The sequence below is a fragment of the Hypanus sabinus genome, chromosome 23 (genome assembly GCF_030144855.1).
Source record: "Hypanus sabinus isolate sHypSab1 chromosome 23, sHypSab1.hap1, whole genome shotgun sequence".
In the NCBI taxonomy this organism is placed as follows: Eukaryota; Metazoa; Chordata; class Chondrichthyes; order Myliobatiformes; family Dasyatidae; genus Hypanus; species Hypanus sabinus.
This window is the reverse complement of record NC_082728.1, coordinates 58,609,106-58,624,518: the sequence shown is the minus strand read 5'-3', so window position 1 is coordinate 58,624,518 and position 15,413 is coordinate 58,609,106. Positions and strand designations below refer to the sequence as shown.

At 46.8% G+C, this 15,413-nt stretch overlaps 1 protein-coding gene across 3 annotated transcripts in view; it reads left to right on the top strand.

Annotated features, from left to right (window-relative positions):
• The window catches only part of LOC132380220 (ATP-dependent DNA helicase Q5-like), a 52,617-nt gene that overhangs the window by 25,001 nt on the left and 12,203 nt on the right, over positions 1 to 15,413 (top strand). For all 3 annotated transcript variants that reach the window (XM_059948927.1, XM_059948928.1, XM_059948929.1), the window contains one exon: positions 10,904 to 11,047. In XM_059948927.1, coding sequence (XP_059804910.1) covers positions 10,904 to 11,047 — 144 coding nt within the window. The remainder of the gene's footprint in view (positions 1 to 10,903; positions 11,048 to 15,413) is intronic.

Here is a 15,413-nt window from a genome sequence, read left to right as displayed (position 1 = left end):
TCCATTAACATTGATAAGCACAAATCTGTGTGGTTTTAATCAGGCTGAAATTAAAACCACAGTGATTTCTGGAAGGCATGGTCAACATTCAGCTCCAACTGTCTTCATTCTGTCACTTAATGGTTCTCCCACAGCTTTTCCATCAATCACAAATTGGCAGGATTGGATTAGTATTAGAATCATGAGAACCGGGCATTTCACATATATGAGCAGATAACATTGCTCAGCAGTCATCTGTGCTCAAGTTGCTTAACTGTGCAATATTGTAATTTATTTGCTAAATTTTAAAGATGAAATTACTCAATTTAAAATAACTTAATTGACAGTTTTAACATTTATGTAATTATAAATTACAGTTTAATTAAGGGGGAAGGCAGGGAATAGATTATAACTGGAAGCCTTCTGTAATTGGCCATGTAATATGATCAGACATTTCACACGAGAAATATTGGGCTCCATTTTGTCCCCTATACTTTCATGTAGTTGAAGTTGATTCAATATGAGAATTAATGGTGTTGGTATTTGGTTTGACATTTAGTTTCCAGCATAGAATGGGGTAATGGGTACATCAATTACTTTATAAATTTTCCATGGAGTTGATGCATGGATGAAGTCACTGGAGAAAAGTATTGGTAGGTATGAAGTAGCCCTTTGAAATAGATATGAAGCAACCCCTCATCTCTGGAATCAGCCTGGTGAACCTCCTCTGCACTGCCTCTAAAGCCAAAAGCCCAATGCCTTTGTTACAAACCCACAGGTTTCCTGTACTGTGGACTGTCACTTTAAAAGAGCGTTTCAGTGAGGCAGGACTGTGATGTTGTTCACTGACTGCCTCGCAACTTGTTTACCTTTAAAACAAGGACACAGACAGTCACAGGCAGAAGAAGAGAGAGAGGAGCGAACCTGGAAAAGGTAGCAGCTCCAGCTTGTTGAAGCTGGGGATTTGGAACTCTGCCATACCCACAATGGTGGGCTGATTATTGATCCAGTGCACATTGGCTATCACTTTGTATAATCTATAGGAGTGGATTAAGGAATGTCTTGTGAGACCACTCGAAGTTAACCCTTGCCTGGGTATGTTATGCGATAACCCCTTGAAGACAACATCCCTTTGACAGATCACTCTGGTGGTAATTCGTGTGTGGATTTGGACGGCTCGATGGAGGATCTTTATTAATTACCATTGTGGAACCTGTGGAATTTTACGTATTTGCCTTCTCTCTACGTTTTACCTTGGATTACAAATAACTGTCTCCCATCATTTATTCCGTGGATGAACTGAACTTTCATACTTTACCATCTCAAGACTCTGAGCTTTGTTCCCCCAAGCTCAATAGTTTGGGAGTTATATTTACACATATATACACACAACAATGTTAACTTTTGTTTATCTTGGTTAAGTTACTATATTATAAGTAGATACTAATAAAGATAGTGGTTTTAACATCAAAACCAGACTGCAAGTGTGAGCTCTGTTGCTGCTGGTTCATTTTAAAATTGTTACAGTTCCTAACACCTTCTTCAAGTAAGGAGACCAGAACTGCACGCAGTACTCCAGGTGCGGTCTCACCAGTAGCAGCATAACCACCCTGCTCTTAAATTCAATCCCTCTGGCAACGAAGGCCAACATTCCATTTACCTTCTTGACGGCCTGCTGCACCTGCAAACCAACCATTTGTGATTCATGCACAAACACTTCTAAGCTTCTCTGCAAAGCAACTTGCTGGAATTTTTTTTAACCATTTAAATAATAATCTGTTCTTTCATTTTTTTCTTCCAGGGAGGATGACCTCGCATTTACCAACATTGTATTCCATCTGTCCACTCACTTGACCTATCTATACCTCACTGCAAACCCTCCGTATCTTCTGCACAATTTGCTTTTCCGCTCAGTATCATCAGCAAACTTAGATGGACTACACTCGCCCCTGCCTTCCAGATCATTAATGTATATCGTGAACACTTGCGAGCCCAGCACCGATACCTGTGGCACACTGCTCACCATTGATTACCAACTAGAAAAACACACATGTACCCCAATCCTCTATCCATGCTAATACATCACTCCAAACTCTATGCATCCTTATTTTGTGCGTAAGTCTTTTATGTGGCACCATTTTGAACGCCTTCTGGAAATCCAGGTAAATAATGTCTGTCTGTTCCCCTCTATCCACTGTGCTCGTTAATATCCTCAAAGAACTCCAGTAGGTTTGTCAAACAGAGCCTCCTTTTGATGAATCCATGATGTGTCTGCCTAATGATCCATTTCTTTCCAGATGCTTTGCTATTTCTTCTATTATGATAGCTTCAAGCATTTTCCCAACTGGCCTATAAGTTACCTGCCTTTTGCCTACATCCATTTTTGAATAGTGGCGTGACAATCACTGCCTTCCAATCCGCTGGGTCCTGCCCAGAGTCCAGAGAATTTTGGTAAATCACCAAAGCCTCTACTATAACTTCTTTCAGTACCCAGGGATGCCTTCCATCAGGACCAGGGTACTTGACTATCTTCAGGCCAACAAGCACTACCTCTTTAGTGATAGCAATTATATCGAGGTCCTTACCTCCCATCGCATCCATAACTTCTCTCTTTGGCATGTTAGATGCATACTCCACCGTGAAGACCAACACAAAATAGTCATTCAAAGCCTCGGCCAATTCCTCGTTACCAAATATCAATTCCCCTTCTCGTCCTCCCAAGGGAACTACATTCACTTCGGCCATCGTTTTCAGCTGTATATAATTATCAAAACTTCTACTATTCATTTTTATATTTTATGCTAATTTCTTTTTATAATCTAGCTTCTCTTTTTTATTCCTGACGAAGAAGTCCCTGACAAAGGATCTCGACCCAAAACATCAACAGTGCTTCTCGTTATAGAGGCTGCCTAGCCTGCTGTGTTCCACCAGCATTTTGTGTGTGTTGTTTCCCTTTTTTATTGCTCACTTAGGGGTACTTTGTTGCTTTTTAAATTTTTCCCAATCTTCTGGTTTCCCATTAATCTTGGTGACTTTGTATGTACGAGCTTTTAGTTTGATGCCTACTTTTATTTCCTTAGTTATCCAAGGCTGGCTCTCCCCACCCTGACTGTCTTTGCTTTTAACTGGAATATACTTCTGTTGAGCTCCGTGAAAGATCTCCTTGAAAGTCTTTCACTGTTCCTTAACTGTCCCACCATATAGCTTCTGTTCCCAGTCAACACTAGCCAAATCCTCCCTCATCCCATTGTAGTCTCCATTGTTTAGGCACAATACACTGGTTTTAGATCGAACTATTGCAGCCTCCATTTGTATGAGAACCTCAGTCATACTGTGATCACTCTTTCCGGGAGGATCCCTAAAGACAAGATCACTAATTTTCCCTGTCTCATTGCACAGGACTAGATCTAAGGTGGCACGTTCCCTTGTAGGTTCAGTAACATGATGTTCAAGAAAGCAATCATGGATTCATTTCATGAAGTCCTCCTCAAGACTGCCTCGACCAGTTTGATCCACTGAATCAATGTGCAAGTTAAAGTCCTCCATGATGACTGCTGTTCCATTCTGACATGCTTCAGATATTTCTGGTTATTACCTGTGCCATTGTAATGTTATTATTCAGTGGCCCTTAGACAACTCCCACCAGTGATTTTTTTCCCCTTTACTATACCTAATCTCTATCTAGATGGATTCACAATTCTGCTCCTTAAATCTTATATCGTCTCTCACTATAGCCCTGATCTCATCTTTAATTAAGAGCACTTCCCCACCTCCCTTACCTTCCTGCCCATCCTTCCGTATTACCTGATATCCTTGGATATTTAATTCCCAATCCTCTGCACCCTGCAACCACATCTCTGTAATGGCCTCTAATCATACCTCTTTGTACTGATTTGAGCCACGTTCATTGGCCTTGTTTCGAATACTACCGGCATTCAGATAAAGAGCCCTTGCGCACATTGTGCTTTTAAAGCCTTATCATCTTTTACTCTTTTGCATTTGACTTTTCTTCATACACTCTTACTTTTCTCCTTTTTATCTTTATCCACACTTTCCTTTCTTACTTTATCCATACTTCTCCAATCTGTTGAACCCACCCTCCCTATGACTTAGTTTAAAGCCCTATCCACAGCGATGTGATTTGCTAGGATCCAGGTCCCATCTTGATTCAAATGGAGCCCATCCCATTGACACAGCTCCTTCCTTTCCCAATATTGATGCCAGTTTCCCATGAATTCAAACCCACTTCTCCCCCACTAATCCTTGAGCCACACATTTAACGCGCTAATCTTCTTGACCCTGTGCCAATTTGCACGTGATCCAGAGATTACCACCTTTTTTGGTTCTGCTCTTTAATTTAGTCCCTAGCTGCTCAAATTCCCTCAGCAGAACCTCTTTCCTTTTCCTGCCTATGTTGTTGGTACCCACATGGACCATGACAACTGGATCTTTCCCCTCCCACTGCAAATTCCTCTGCAGGCCAGATAAGATGTCCCAAACCCAGGGACCAGGCAGGGACATTCTACCCTTGTGACAGAGAACTCTGTCTATTCCCAGGTCTATACTATCCCCACTTACCACTACATTTCTTTTCTTTCCCTCCTCTTGAATGGTTCCCTGAACTACAGTGCCATAGTTGGGTTGCTCATCCTTCCCACAGCTCTCACTGTCATCCACACAGGGAGCAAAAATCTCAGACAAGCTCAAGGGCTGAGGCTCGTCCAGCACTCTCTTGGATCCCACTACCCGCCTCACTCAGTCACATCCTCTTGTCCCTGACCACAGACCGAATTTGAGGCAGCTAATCTAATGGGTGTGACTACCTCCTGGAACAGAGAATCCAGGTAGCCCTCCCCCTCCCTGATGTGCCGCAGTGTTTGAAGCTCTGATTCCAGGTCATCACTTTGAGCCTGAGTTCCTCGAGCAGCCAGCACTTGCTGCAGATGTGGTTACCAGGAACCACAATGGGGTGAACCAGCTCCCACATCATGTAACTGTAGCACATCACCTGATCCTGCATCATCCCTTTATTTAATTAGCTGCTACTTAGTGACTTTATTCAACCACGACAAAAGCCTTATTTGCTACTTACCTGTGCCTCCTCACCAAACCTCCAGTTCCCACTCCTGCACTGGTACCACCACACAATGGCCACTCTGCTTTGACTGTGCTTTACTTTTATTTGCTGCTGCTAATGAATCGCGAATAGATTGGTCTGCCCTCACGAAATGCCCTCCTTTTTTTAAACTCTTCTCCCTGATGCATGTGAATCTCTCCCCCTCTTTTATATATATATATAATATATATCTAGAAAGAGTTAAAACAATGCACAAAGGAACTGAATCTTCAAATACACGGAGCCTTGGTTAGGCCTCATCTCTAAAACCAACTTCACGGAAAGGAGTTTCAAGGCCAATTTATACTTCGGCGTCGAATCTATGCCATAGCTACATCGTAGCCGCGTACCCTACACCATACCTGACGAGCACCTCCCCAAAATATAACTATGTGTCGCGGCGACACAGACCGCAACAACTGTGATTGGTCTGCTTGGTAGCATCGCACTTCCTCCTACACATTTCCGGTTGCTTCTGAACAATGAACCAAATCGTCAAATCTACCTGCCGACATCTGAAAATATTTGAAATGCATTTCCTCGTCCATGTCTCTCAGTGGCCGGACAAGCGCAGAAAATTCACCCTCCTTCCTCAATCCGTTCAATGGTCGTACATACCATCCCCTCCGACGTCTTCTCTCCTTTCTGCATTGCAGTAATTTCAGCAAAAGTAACTCCTGTTCAACATTTATTAGCTCCAACTCCAACATGATGCTCAGTTTCAGTCGCCATTGTTTGAAGTACACAAAGAAATTCAACACAGTGGCATAGAAACCCCACTGCCAACTAACGTTTTGGCGGTGAATTGCAGAGCGACGCAGACACAGCAACACACAAGTATAAATGCTCACAGCGGCGTAGGCCACTTGTGTAGGCAGAAGTATAAATCAGCCTTTAGTCTCAGTGGAAGTTCAGCATGTGTTCACCAGACCTGATGCAGGGTTTCAACCCTGAAAATCAACAGCTCCTTATCCTCCTCAGATGCTCCTCAGCCTGCTGAGTTCCTCCAGCAAACTGTGTGTTGCTGTCAAATGATACCCCTGTGTAAGTTATGAAGAAGCATTGATAAACTTAGCTCGGATTCATATGAAGTCTGAGGTGATCTAATAGATGTTTATAAATGACAAAAGCATTTTAAAACTAGAGCTGCAAAATACATTCAAATGTGCTAGGAATGTATTGCAAGGGATAGGGTCCTAAAATTAGAGATTTTCAAAGTGAAATTCTGAAATACTTTTGTCGCAGAAAGGGTAACGTTTGGCGACCCACTTCCTAGCGCACTTGAACCGGCTCACAAATAGCCAGCATGCAGGCACAAAGGCCAGTCCCAAAAGGGTGCCAGGTCTGCTTCACCAACAAAGGGAAAAGCCTGCGCGGGACTGTGAGTACGTGCCCCCCACAGCATCCGCGCCCGGGGAGGGCGGGATCAGGGAGGCTTTAAAGCGAAGCCGCGAAGTTCGACTAAAATCTTCTTTAACTGCAGTTCACCGACTCCGTGTCGTTATTTCAGCGCTGCGTGCAGCACACTGCTACAATTGGTGACCCCGACGGTCCAAACTATATTTGGACCGGAGATGAATGACACCGCATCTGTTCATGCAGTTTCGTTGAAACTGCCAAGCTTCTGGACGCTGCGACCTCACCTCTGGTTCTAGCAAGCAGAAGCCCAATTCCACGATCGGCAGATAACCTCAGAGGACACACATTACTACTACGTGGTGAGCTCCCTCGACCAGGACACAGCGGCCCAGGTTGAGGAGTTCGTACAGTCTTCCCCCAGCGAACGGCAAGTACATGGAATTCAAAGCCCTGCTCATAAGGACTTTCAGACTCTCATGGCGTGAGTGGGCTGCCCGTTTACTGCACCTGGATGGCTTGGGAGTCAGACCTCTATCGGCTTTAATGAATGAGATGTTGTCTCTGGCCGGCGGACACAAACCCTGCTTCATGTTTGAGCAGGCATTCCTGGAGCAACTGCCCGAGGACATACGCCTGCTGCTGTCCGACGCGGATTTCAGCGACCCCCAGAAGGTGGCAGCCCGGGTAGACTTGCTGTGGAACGCCAAGAAGGTGAGAAGGGCGTCCGTCGCACAGTTCACCAAGCCACGCTCCCAGCAGCAAACCAGACCAGGCCCGGTCACAGAGCTCGCTAACCCCAGAGGCAGGGGTGAGGAGCCCAACGAACAATGGTGCTTCTACCACCAGCGGTGGGGCGCAGAAGCCTGCCGCTGTAGCCCGCCCTGCAAGTTCCCGGGAAACGCCAGGGCCAGCCGCCGCTGATGGCTACGGCGGCTGGCCATTGGGATAGCCTCCTGTATGTGTGGGACAAGAGGTTGGGATGCTGTTTTTTGGTCGACACTGGTGCCGAGATCAGTGCCTTACCTCCGACGAGTTACGACACCCGCAAAAGGACACCGGGTCCCCCCCTGAGGGCCGTGAACGGCAGCACAGTAAGGACCTACGGCACCCGTACGGTGCAGCTACAGTTTGGCTCTAGCCAGTTTGCGTGGGACTTCACACAGGCCGCCGTAGCCCAACTGCTTCTGGGTGCGGATTTTTTGCGGGCTCACAGCCTGCTGGTCGACTTGCTGAGGCAGAGACTGGTCCACGCCGAGACCTTTCAGACGTTCTCCCTGGGAGAAGACCAGTTGCCAGCCCCACACCTCGACTCCATCACGCTGTCCGACAACGACTTCACCAGAGTCCTGGCGGATTTTCCATCGGTTCTAGCACCGCAGTTCATGGCAGCCATGCCCAGACACGGTGTACAGCACCACATCCTGACACAAGGACCACCCCTCCACGCCCGTGCTCGGCGGCTTCCCCCGGACAAGCTCTGACTAGCGAAGGAGGAGTTCAAGAGGATGGAGGAATTGGGGATCATCCGGCGGTTCGACAGCCCATGGGCCTCCCCCCTGCACATGGTGCCCAAAGCGACGGGAGGCTGGAGACCTTGCGGCGACTACCGCAGGCTGAACGAGGCTACCACACCGGACCGCTACCCTGTGCCGCACATTCAGGACTTTGCAGCAAACCTGCACGGTGCACAGATCTTCTCCAAGGTAGACATCGTCCGAGGGTACCATCAAATCCTGATGCATCCGGACAATGTCCCCAAAACGGCACTCATCACCCCGTTTGGCCTTTTCGAGTTCCTCCACATGCCGTTCGGCCTGAAGAATGCCGCACAGACGTTCCAGCGGTTAATGGACGCGGTGGGACGCGACCTAGACTTCTCATTCATCTAGTTGGACGACATCTTCATAGCCAGCAGCAGTCGTCAGGAGCATCTGTCCCACCTCCGTCAACTCTACGCCCGACTGAGTGAGTACGGTCTAACAATCAACCCCGCCAAATGCCAGTTCGGGCTCAACACTATCGACTTCCTGGGCCACAGGATTACTAAAGACGGGGCTCTGCCCACTAAAGTAGACATGGTCTGCCATTTCCCCTGACCCACCACAATCAAAGGCCTTCAGGAATTCGTAGGTATGGTAAATTTCTACCACCGCTTCCTCCCTTCAGCTGCCCGAATCATGTGCCCCCTGTTTGCCCTGATGTCGGGTCCAGGCAAGGACATTACCTGGGACGAGGAGTCCGCCGCCGCTTTCATTAAAATGAAAGAAGCCTTGGCAAACGCCGCGATACTAGTGCACCCTAGAATGGACGTCCCTACAGCCCTCACAGTGGACGCCTCTAACACGGCAGTCAGTGGGGTTCCGGAACAACTCATCGTGGGTCGCTGACAACCCCTGGCGTTTTTCAGCAAACACCTGCGGCCACCCGAGCTCAAATACAGTGCTTTCGACCGGGAACTGGTGGCGCTATACCTGGCAATCCGGCATTTCAGGTACTTCTTGGAAGGTAGGCCCTTCACCGCGTTCAGGGACCACAAGCCGCTTACCTTTACGTTCACGAAGGTGTCCGATCCCTGGTCGTCCCGCCAGCAGCGCCATCTGTCCTACATCTCTGAATACACGACGGATGTCCGGCACGTCTCGGGTAAGGACAATGTCGTGGCGGATGCGCTCTCGCGCCCTAACATTCATGCCCTTTACCAAGGGGTAGACTTTGAGGCGCTGGCAGAGGCCCAGCAGGCAGACGAGGAGATCTCAGGTTACAGAACCGCAGTCTCCAGTTTGCAGCTCCAGGACTTCCCCATAGGCCCAGGTGAGAGGACCTTACTTTGTGACGTCGCCACCGGCCAGCCCCGTCCCGTCGTCCCGGCACCTTGGCGGCGATGCGTTTTCGACTCCATTCATAACTTAGCACATCCTTCCATCAGGACAACTGTCCGGATGGTCTCCGGCAGGTTCATTTGGCACGGTCTCCGCAAGCAAGTCAGTGAATGGGCCAGAACGTGCATGCACTGCCAGGCGGCCAAGGTGCAGCGGCACACCAAAGCTCTGCCGCAGCAGTTCCACCCCACCCACTGGCGTTTTGACCACATTCATGTGGATATCGTGGGCCTCCTGCCAGTGTCGCGCAGAGCGCGGCACCTCCTGACTATCGTGGACCGGTTCACAAGATGGCCAGAGGCGATCCCGCTCACCGACACCACCTCCGAATCTTGCGCCCGGGCACTGATCGCCACCTGGGTGTCCTGCTTTGGTGTACCAGCCCACGTTACCTCCGACAGAGGCGCCCAGTTCACCTCCAGCCTGTGGTCAGCTGTGGCCAGCCTTTTGGGGACACAGCTGCACCACACCACTGCCTACCACCCACAGTCGAATGGCCTGGTGGAGCGTTTCCACCGTCACCTGAAGTCGGCCCACATGGCCCGCCTGCGAGGAGCTAACTGGGCGGACGAGCTTCCCTGGGTCCTACTCGGCATCCGCACGGCGCCCAAAGACGATCTGCACGCCTCGTCGGCCGAATTGGTGTACGGCGCACCCCTGGTCGTCCCCAGGGAGTTCATCACAGCCCCAAGGGGGCAAAAGGAAGAACCTGCAGCAGTCCTGGGCAGTCCTACGCGAGAGGCTCGGTGACCTGGCCCCCATACCCACTTCGCAGCATGGGCAGAACCCGACCTGCATACCCAAAGACCTGCAGAACTGTAAGTTTGTGTTTATACGAAGGGGTGGGCATCGGCCACCGCTGCAACGGCCCTATGAGGGGCCATTTACAATGCTCAGGAACAACTGGTCCACGTTCGTGCTGGACGTTGGGGGGAGAGAGGAGGTTTTCACAGTGGACCGACTCAAACCGGCCCACGTGGACGGCGCAACCGGTCGAGTTTCCGGCACTGCGGCGCAGAGGCCGACCTCCCAAACAGGGTCCGGCCCAGACTGTGGACATTTATCGCCGGTTCGGGGGGGGGGGGGGGGGGGGTGGGGTTATGTGGCGACCCACTTCCTAGCGCACATGAACCGGCTCACAAATAGCCAGCACGCCGGCACAAAGGCCAGTCCCAAAAGGGCGCCAGGGAAAAGGGAAACAAAGGGAAAAGCCTGCGTGGGACTGTGAGTACGTGCCCCCTACAGCATCCGCGCCTGGGGAGGGCGGGATCAGGGAGGCTTTAAAGCGAAGCCGCGAAGTTCGAATAAAATCTTCTTTAACTGCAGTCTACCGACTCCGTGTCGTTATTTCAGCGCTGCGTGCAGCACACTGCTACAAACGTACATTTAATATGCACATCTGGAAAGACTGATTAACTTCTGAAATTTGTCATCAAAGTTAGGTGACAGAATAATTGAACTAGGCAAATGAGCTAAAGATCAACGGTGATCTGCTAGAATGATGGGAAGGTTCAAGATACTGAACAATGTATATTAGTTCTTATTTAATTGTCTGCTGCTTTCTTACCAGGTTGCAGAAATTAACAAACTGACTGAAAATGGACTGCTGTATCCAAAACTGTCAGAAATGGACAATGCAGCAGCATCAACAGTCAGAACAGCAAATAGTGATAAAGACAATGAAACATTTACTTCTGCATCAGAGCTCTATTCTGTGAGTACGTTGAGGTGAAGAAGTGTCATCTCCTCCAGTGAATCTCCGAATGGAAATGAAGATCTGATAAAGCTTTTAGTTTTCCTTCTGAAAGTAAATGCACCACAATTTATCTTTCTAATTTCGTTTCCTGCACAATTTCAAAACAGTAAGCCCCTTCCCCTACCCTGAACGTCATCTCATTATTATTTCCTGATTTTGGGATCACCTGATTGTGGCCTATAATTTTACAGATTTGTTAAAACAGTGTCTGACATCTCTCATTTAAACCAGTTTAAAAAGTGTAGATCAATTCTTATCATTCCCAACTCTTGTCAGATCTTAAGGTGAAACATACAGTGTTGGTGTTGTACACTACCTGGTTGCAGATGGATTTGGCTGTAATTTGATCGAGCAATTGCTTGCATGAAAGTGAATCAGAATCAGGTTTTTTAAAGTCACTGGCATTACTAATGAAACGTTGTTTTACGGCAACAGTACATTGCAATACATAATAAAAAGCTATAAATTACAAGGAGTATATATAAGAAAAATAAATTAAATATGTAGTGCAAAAAGAGAAGGAAACATAGTGAGGTAGTGTTCATGGGTTCATTGTCCATTCAGAAATCAGATGATGTAGAGGAAGAAGCTGTTCCTCAGACATTGGGTGCAACCTGGTTTATGAATGAGAGATGTCACACCATGTTTTATCAAATCGATAATTACATAGGCCACAAACAGCTGACCCCAAAATCAGGAAATAATGAGATAACAGTCAGGGAAGGAGAAAGGGATAACTAAAGGAAATGCTTACTGTTTTGAAATTGTACAAGAAACCAAATTAGAATGAGAAGAGGGCATGTCCTGGGTAATGGGGTCTTTAATGATGGACACTGCCATTTGATGCATCATGTTTTGATAGGGTCCTGGATACTGGGGAAGCTGGTGCCCATGATGGACCTGACTGAGTTTACAGCTTTCTGGAGCTTTTAGAATGCTCTCCATGGTGCATCTGTAGAAACTTGCGAGTGTCTTCGGTGACATACCAATTCTACTCAAACTCCTAATGAATTATAGCTGCTCTCATTTCTTCTTCATAATTGCATCAATGTGATAGATCTTCATAAATGTTGACACCCAGGAACTTGAAGCTGTTCACCCTTTCCATTTCTGATCCTTCGCTAAAGACTGGTGTGTGTTCCCTCGACTTCCCCTTCCTGAAGTCCACAATCAATTCACTGATGTCGAGTGCAAGGTTTTTTGCTGCAATACCACTCAATGAGCTGATCCCTCATCTGTAAACCTCCTTGTTGTCATCTGAAATTATGTCAGCAACAGTTGTGTCATCAACAAATTTATAGGTGTTATTTGAGCTGTGCCTAGCCATGTAATCATTGGTGTAGAGTGAGTAGAGCAGTGGCTGAAGCATGCACCCTTGAGATGTGCCAGTGTTGTCAGCGAGAAGTTGTTGTTTCTGATCTGCACAGACAGACAGACAGACATACTTTGTTGATTCTGAGGGAAATTGGGTTTCGTTACAGTCGCACCAACTAAGACTAGTGTAGAAATATAGCAATATAAAACCATAAATAATAAGTAAATTATGCCAAGTGGAAATAAGTCCAGGACCAGCCTATTGGCTCAGGGTGTCTGACACTCCGAGGGAGGAGTTGTAAAGTTTGATGGCCACAGACAGGAATGACTTCCTATGATGCTCCGTTTGCATCTTGGTGGAATGAGTCTCTGGCTGAATGTACTCCTGTGCCTAACCAGTACATTATGGAGTGGATGGGAAACATTGTCCAAGATGGCATGCAACTTGGACAGCATCCTCTTTTCAGCCACCACTGTCAGAGAGTCCAGTTCCACTCCCACAACATCACTGGCCTTACGAATGAGTTTGTTGATTCTGTTGGTGTCTGCTACCCTCAGCCTTCTGCCTCAGCACACAACAGCAAACATGATAGCACTGGCCACCACAGACTCGTAGAACATCCTCAGCATCGTCCGGCAGATGTTAAAGGACCTCAGTCTCCTCAGGAAGTAGAGACGGCTCTGACCCTTCTTGTAGGCAGCCTCAGTGTTCTTTGACCAGTTCAGTTTATTGTCAATTCGTATCCCCAGGTATTTGTAATCCTCCACCATGTCCACACTGACCCCTTGGATGGAAACAGGGGTTACTGGTGCCTTAGCCCTCCTCAGGTCCACCACCAGCTCCTTAGTCTTTTTCACATTAAGCTGCAGATGATTCTGCTCACACTAAGTGACAAAGTTTCCCACCGTAGCCCTGTACTCAGCCTCATCTCCCTTGCTGATGCATCCAACTATGGCAGAATCATCAGAAAACTTCTGAAGATGGCAAGACTCTGTGCAGTAGTTGAAGTCTGAGGTGTAGATGGTGAAGAGAAAGGGAGACAGGACAGTCCCCTGTGGAGTCTCAGTGCTGCTGACCACTCTGTCTGACACACAGTGTTGCAAGCGCATGTACTGTGGTCTGCCAGTCAGGTAATCAATAATCCATGACACCAGGGAAGCATCCCCCTGCATCACTGTCAGCTTCTCACCCAGCAGAGGAGGGCGGGTGGTGTTGAACACACTGAAGAAGTCAAAAAACATGACCCTCACAGTGCTCGCCGGCTTGTTCAGATGGGCGTAGACACGGTTCAGCAGGTAGACGATGGCATCCTCAACTCCTAGTAGGGGCTGGTAGGCGAACTCCCCTGGGAAACTGAACTCCCAGTAGTTGCAGAGAGATGTACAGATGCCCAGGTTTTGGAGCTTGTTGATTAAAACTGTGGTTATGACTGTGTTGAACACTGAACTGTAGTCAATAAGCGACAGCCTGATATAAATATTGCTATTGTCCAGGTGATCCAAGGCCAAGTGGAGAGCCAGTGAGATTCCATCACTGACCATGGGTGTGGTATAGTTTTGAAAAACTACAAAAGGACAATAGATTCTAAACTGGGTTGAGCCACTTTTACTAGATTGAAGTGTTTAGTAAAAACATACTAAAATTGACTTGAGAAGAAATCAGTCCTAGAGCAATGGGAAACATTTAAAAGGGGACTCAAAATGTTCCAGATTAATGTTTTCTCAGAGGTAAAAGACTGGGCAGCATATCTGGAGCCCTTTGCAATGACAAGATGAATTAGGGTAAGGTAAGGCAAGAAAGTGAAGCTTTTATGAGGCACCAAGAGCTTCATATAGAATAAAATCTTTTCTAAAAAATTTAGAGATGTTATTAAAGAAGAAATTTAAGGAAGCAAATCGTATGGAAAATTGCACACAAGTAAATTCAGCTATAATGTATATAAGTAGATAAAAAGGAAGAAGTTAATTAAGGGAAGTTAGTTTTAAGTTGCAGAGCAAGGAATGAATAGAAAGGAATAGCTTTGATCAGGTGATGTAAGTTTTTGAAGAAGTCAGCAAGTTAATCAGTGTAGTTCAAGGAGGTAAAGGACATGTAAATGCTATGCAGTGCAGGTCAAAGTTATAAGCAATGTCCAGCAAATCAGACAGTGTAAGTGGAGAGAAAAATAGCGAATTTATATCGCAGATGGATACCGTTCATTGGAACTGGTCAGTTATCACACTAAGTTCACATTTGAGTTTGTTGAATTCAATGTTGAGCAACAATGCCTCAACATAAGATTATGGAACAGAACCTCTCATTTTGTGTCCTGGGCACATTACTGCCTTCAGAACAGTAGCATCTTCACGAACCATTGGCTTCTTGTTTTCCCATGCAGACATGAGACTGAAACACCTACTTTTTCTCCTTCATTTCTTCCAATTATTTTAGTGATTGCACTCACAATTCAGTGTTAATAAAATGATCTCCTCTGGTTTAGAGAAACCAAAAGTAGATTGGATTATCCTGAGCCCCATCTTACTTTCAAACTGACCTACCTGATTGAGGCTTCCTGTGGTATTCCCAGTGAGAGCTGCAGAGAGTGTTTGAGGACACCTCCCACCTCATCTTCAGCCTGGTCCAGTTGCCATCTTTAGGATTCAATGCTGAATTCAACAATTTCAATGAACTAATTTATCTCTGTGTTAGAGTGCTGTTGACCTCCAAAACACTCCAGGTCTACTGATCACAAAATAGATGTCCAGTGTATCATGACCATTATTGACAGCCTCCACCAAGATCACCCCACTATACCTTGTTAGTGACCCCAAGCAACTACCTGGTGTGGTTTGAATGTCATTGACCACAAATTATTGTCAGCTGTATGTGGATGTTATTGATCTAAAGCTACTACTTATAAGATCTCTGTATGATCTCAAGCCTGTGAGCATGTACCATGAATGCTGGAGACCAGAACCCATCTGTGGAGTAATGTCAATTATGTCAAACTTGTCAAAGTAATGCCAAAAG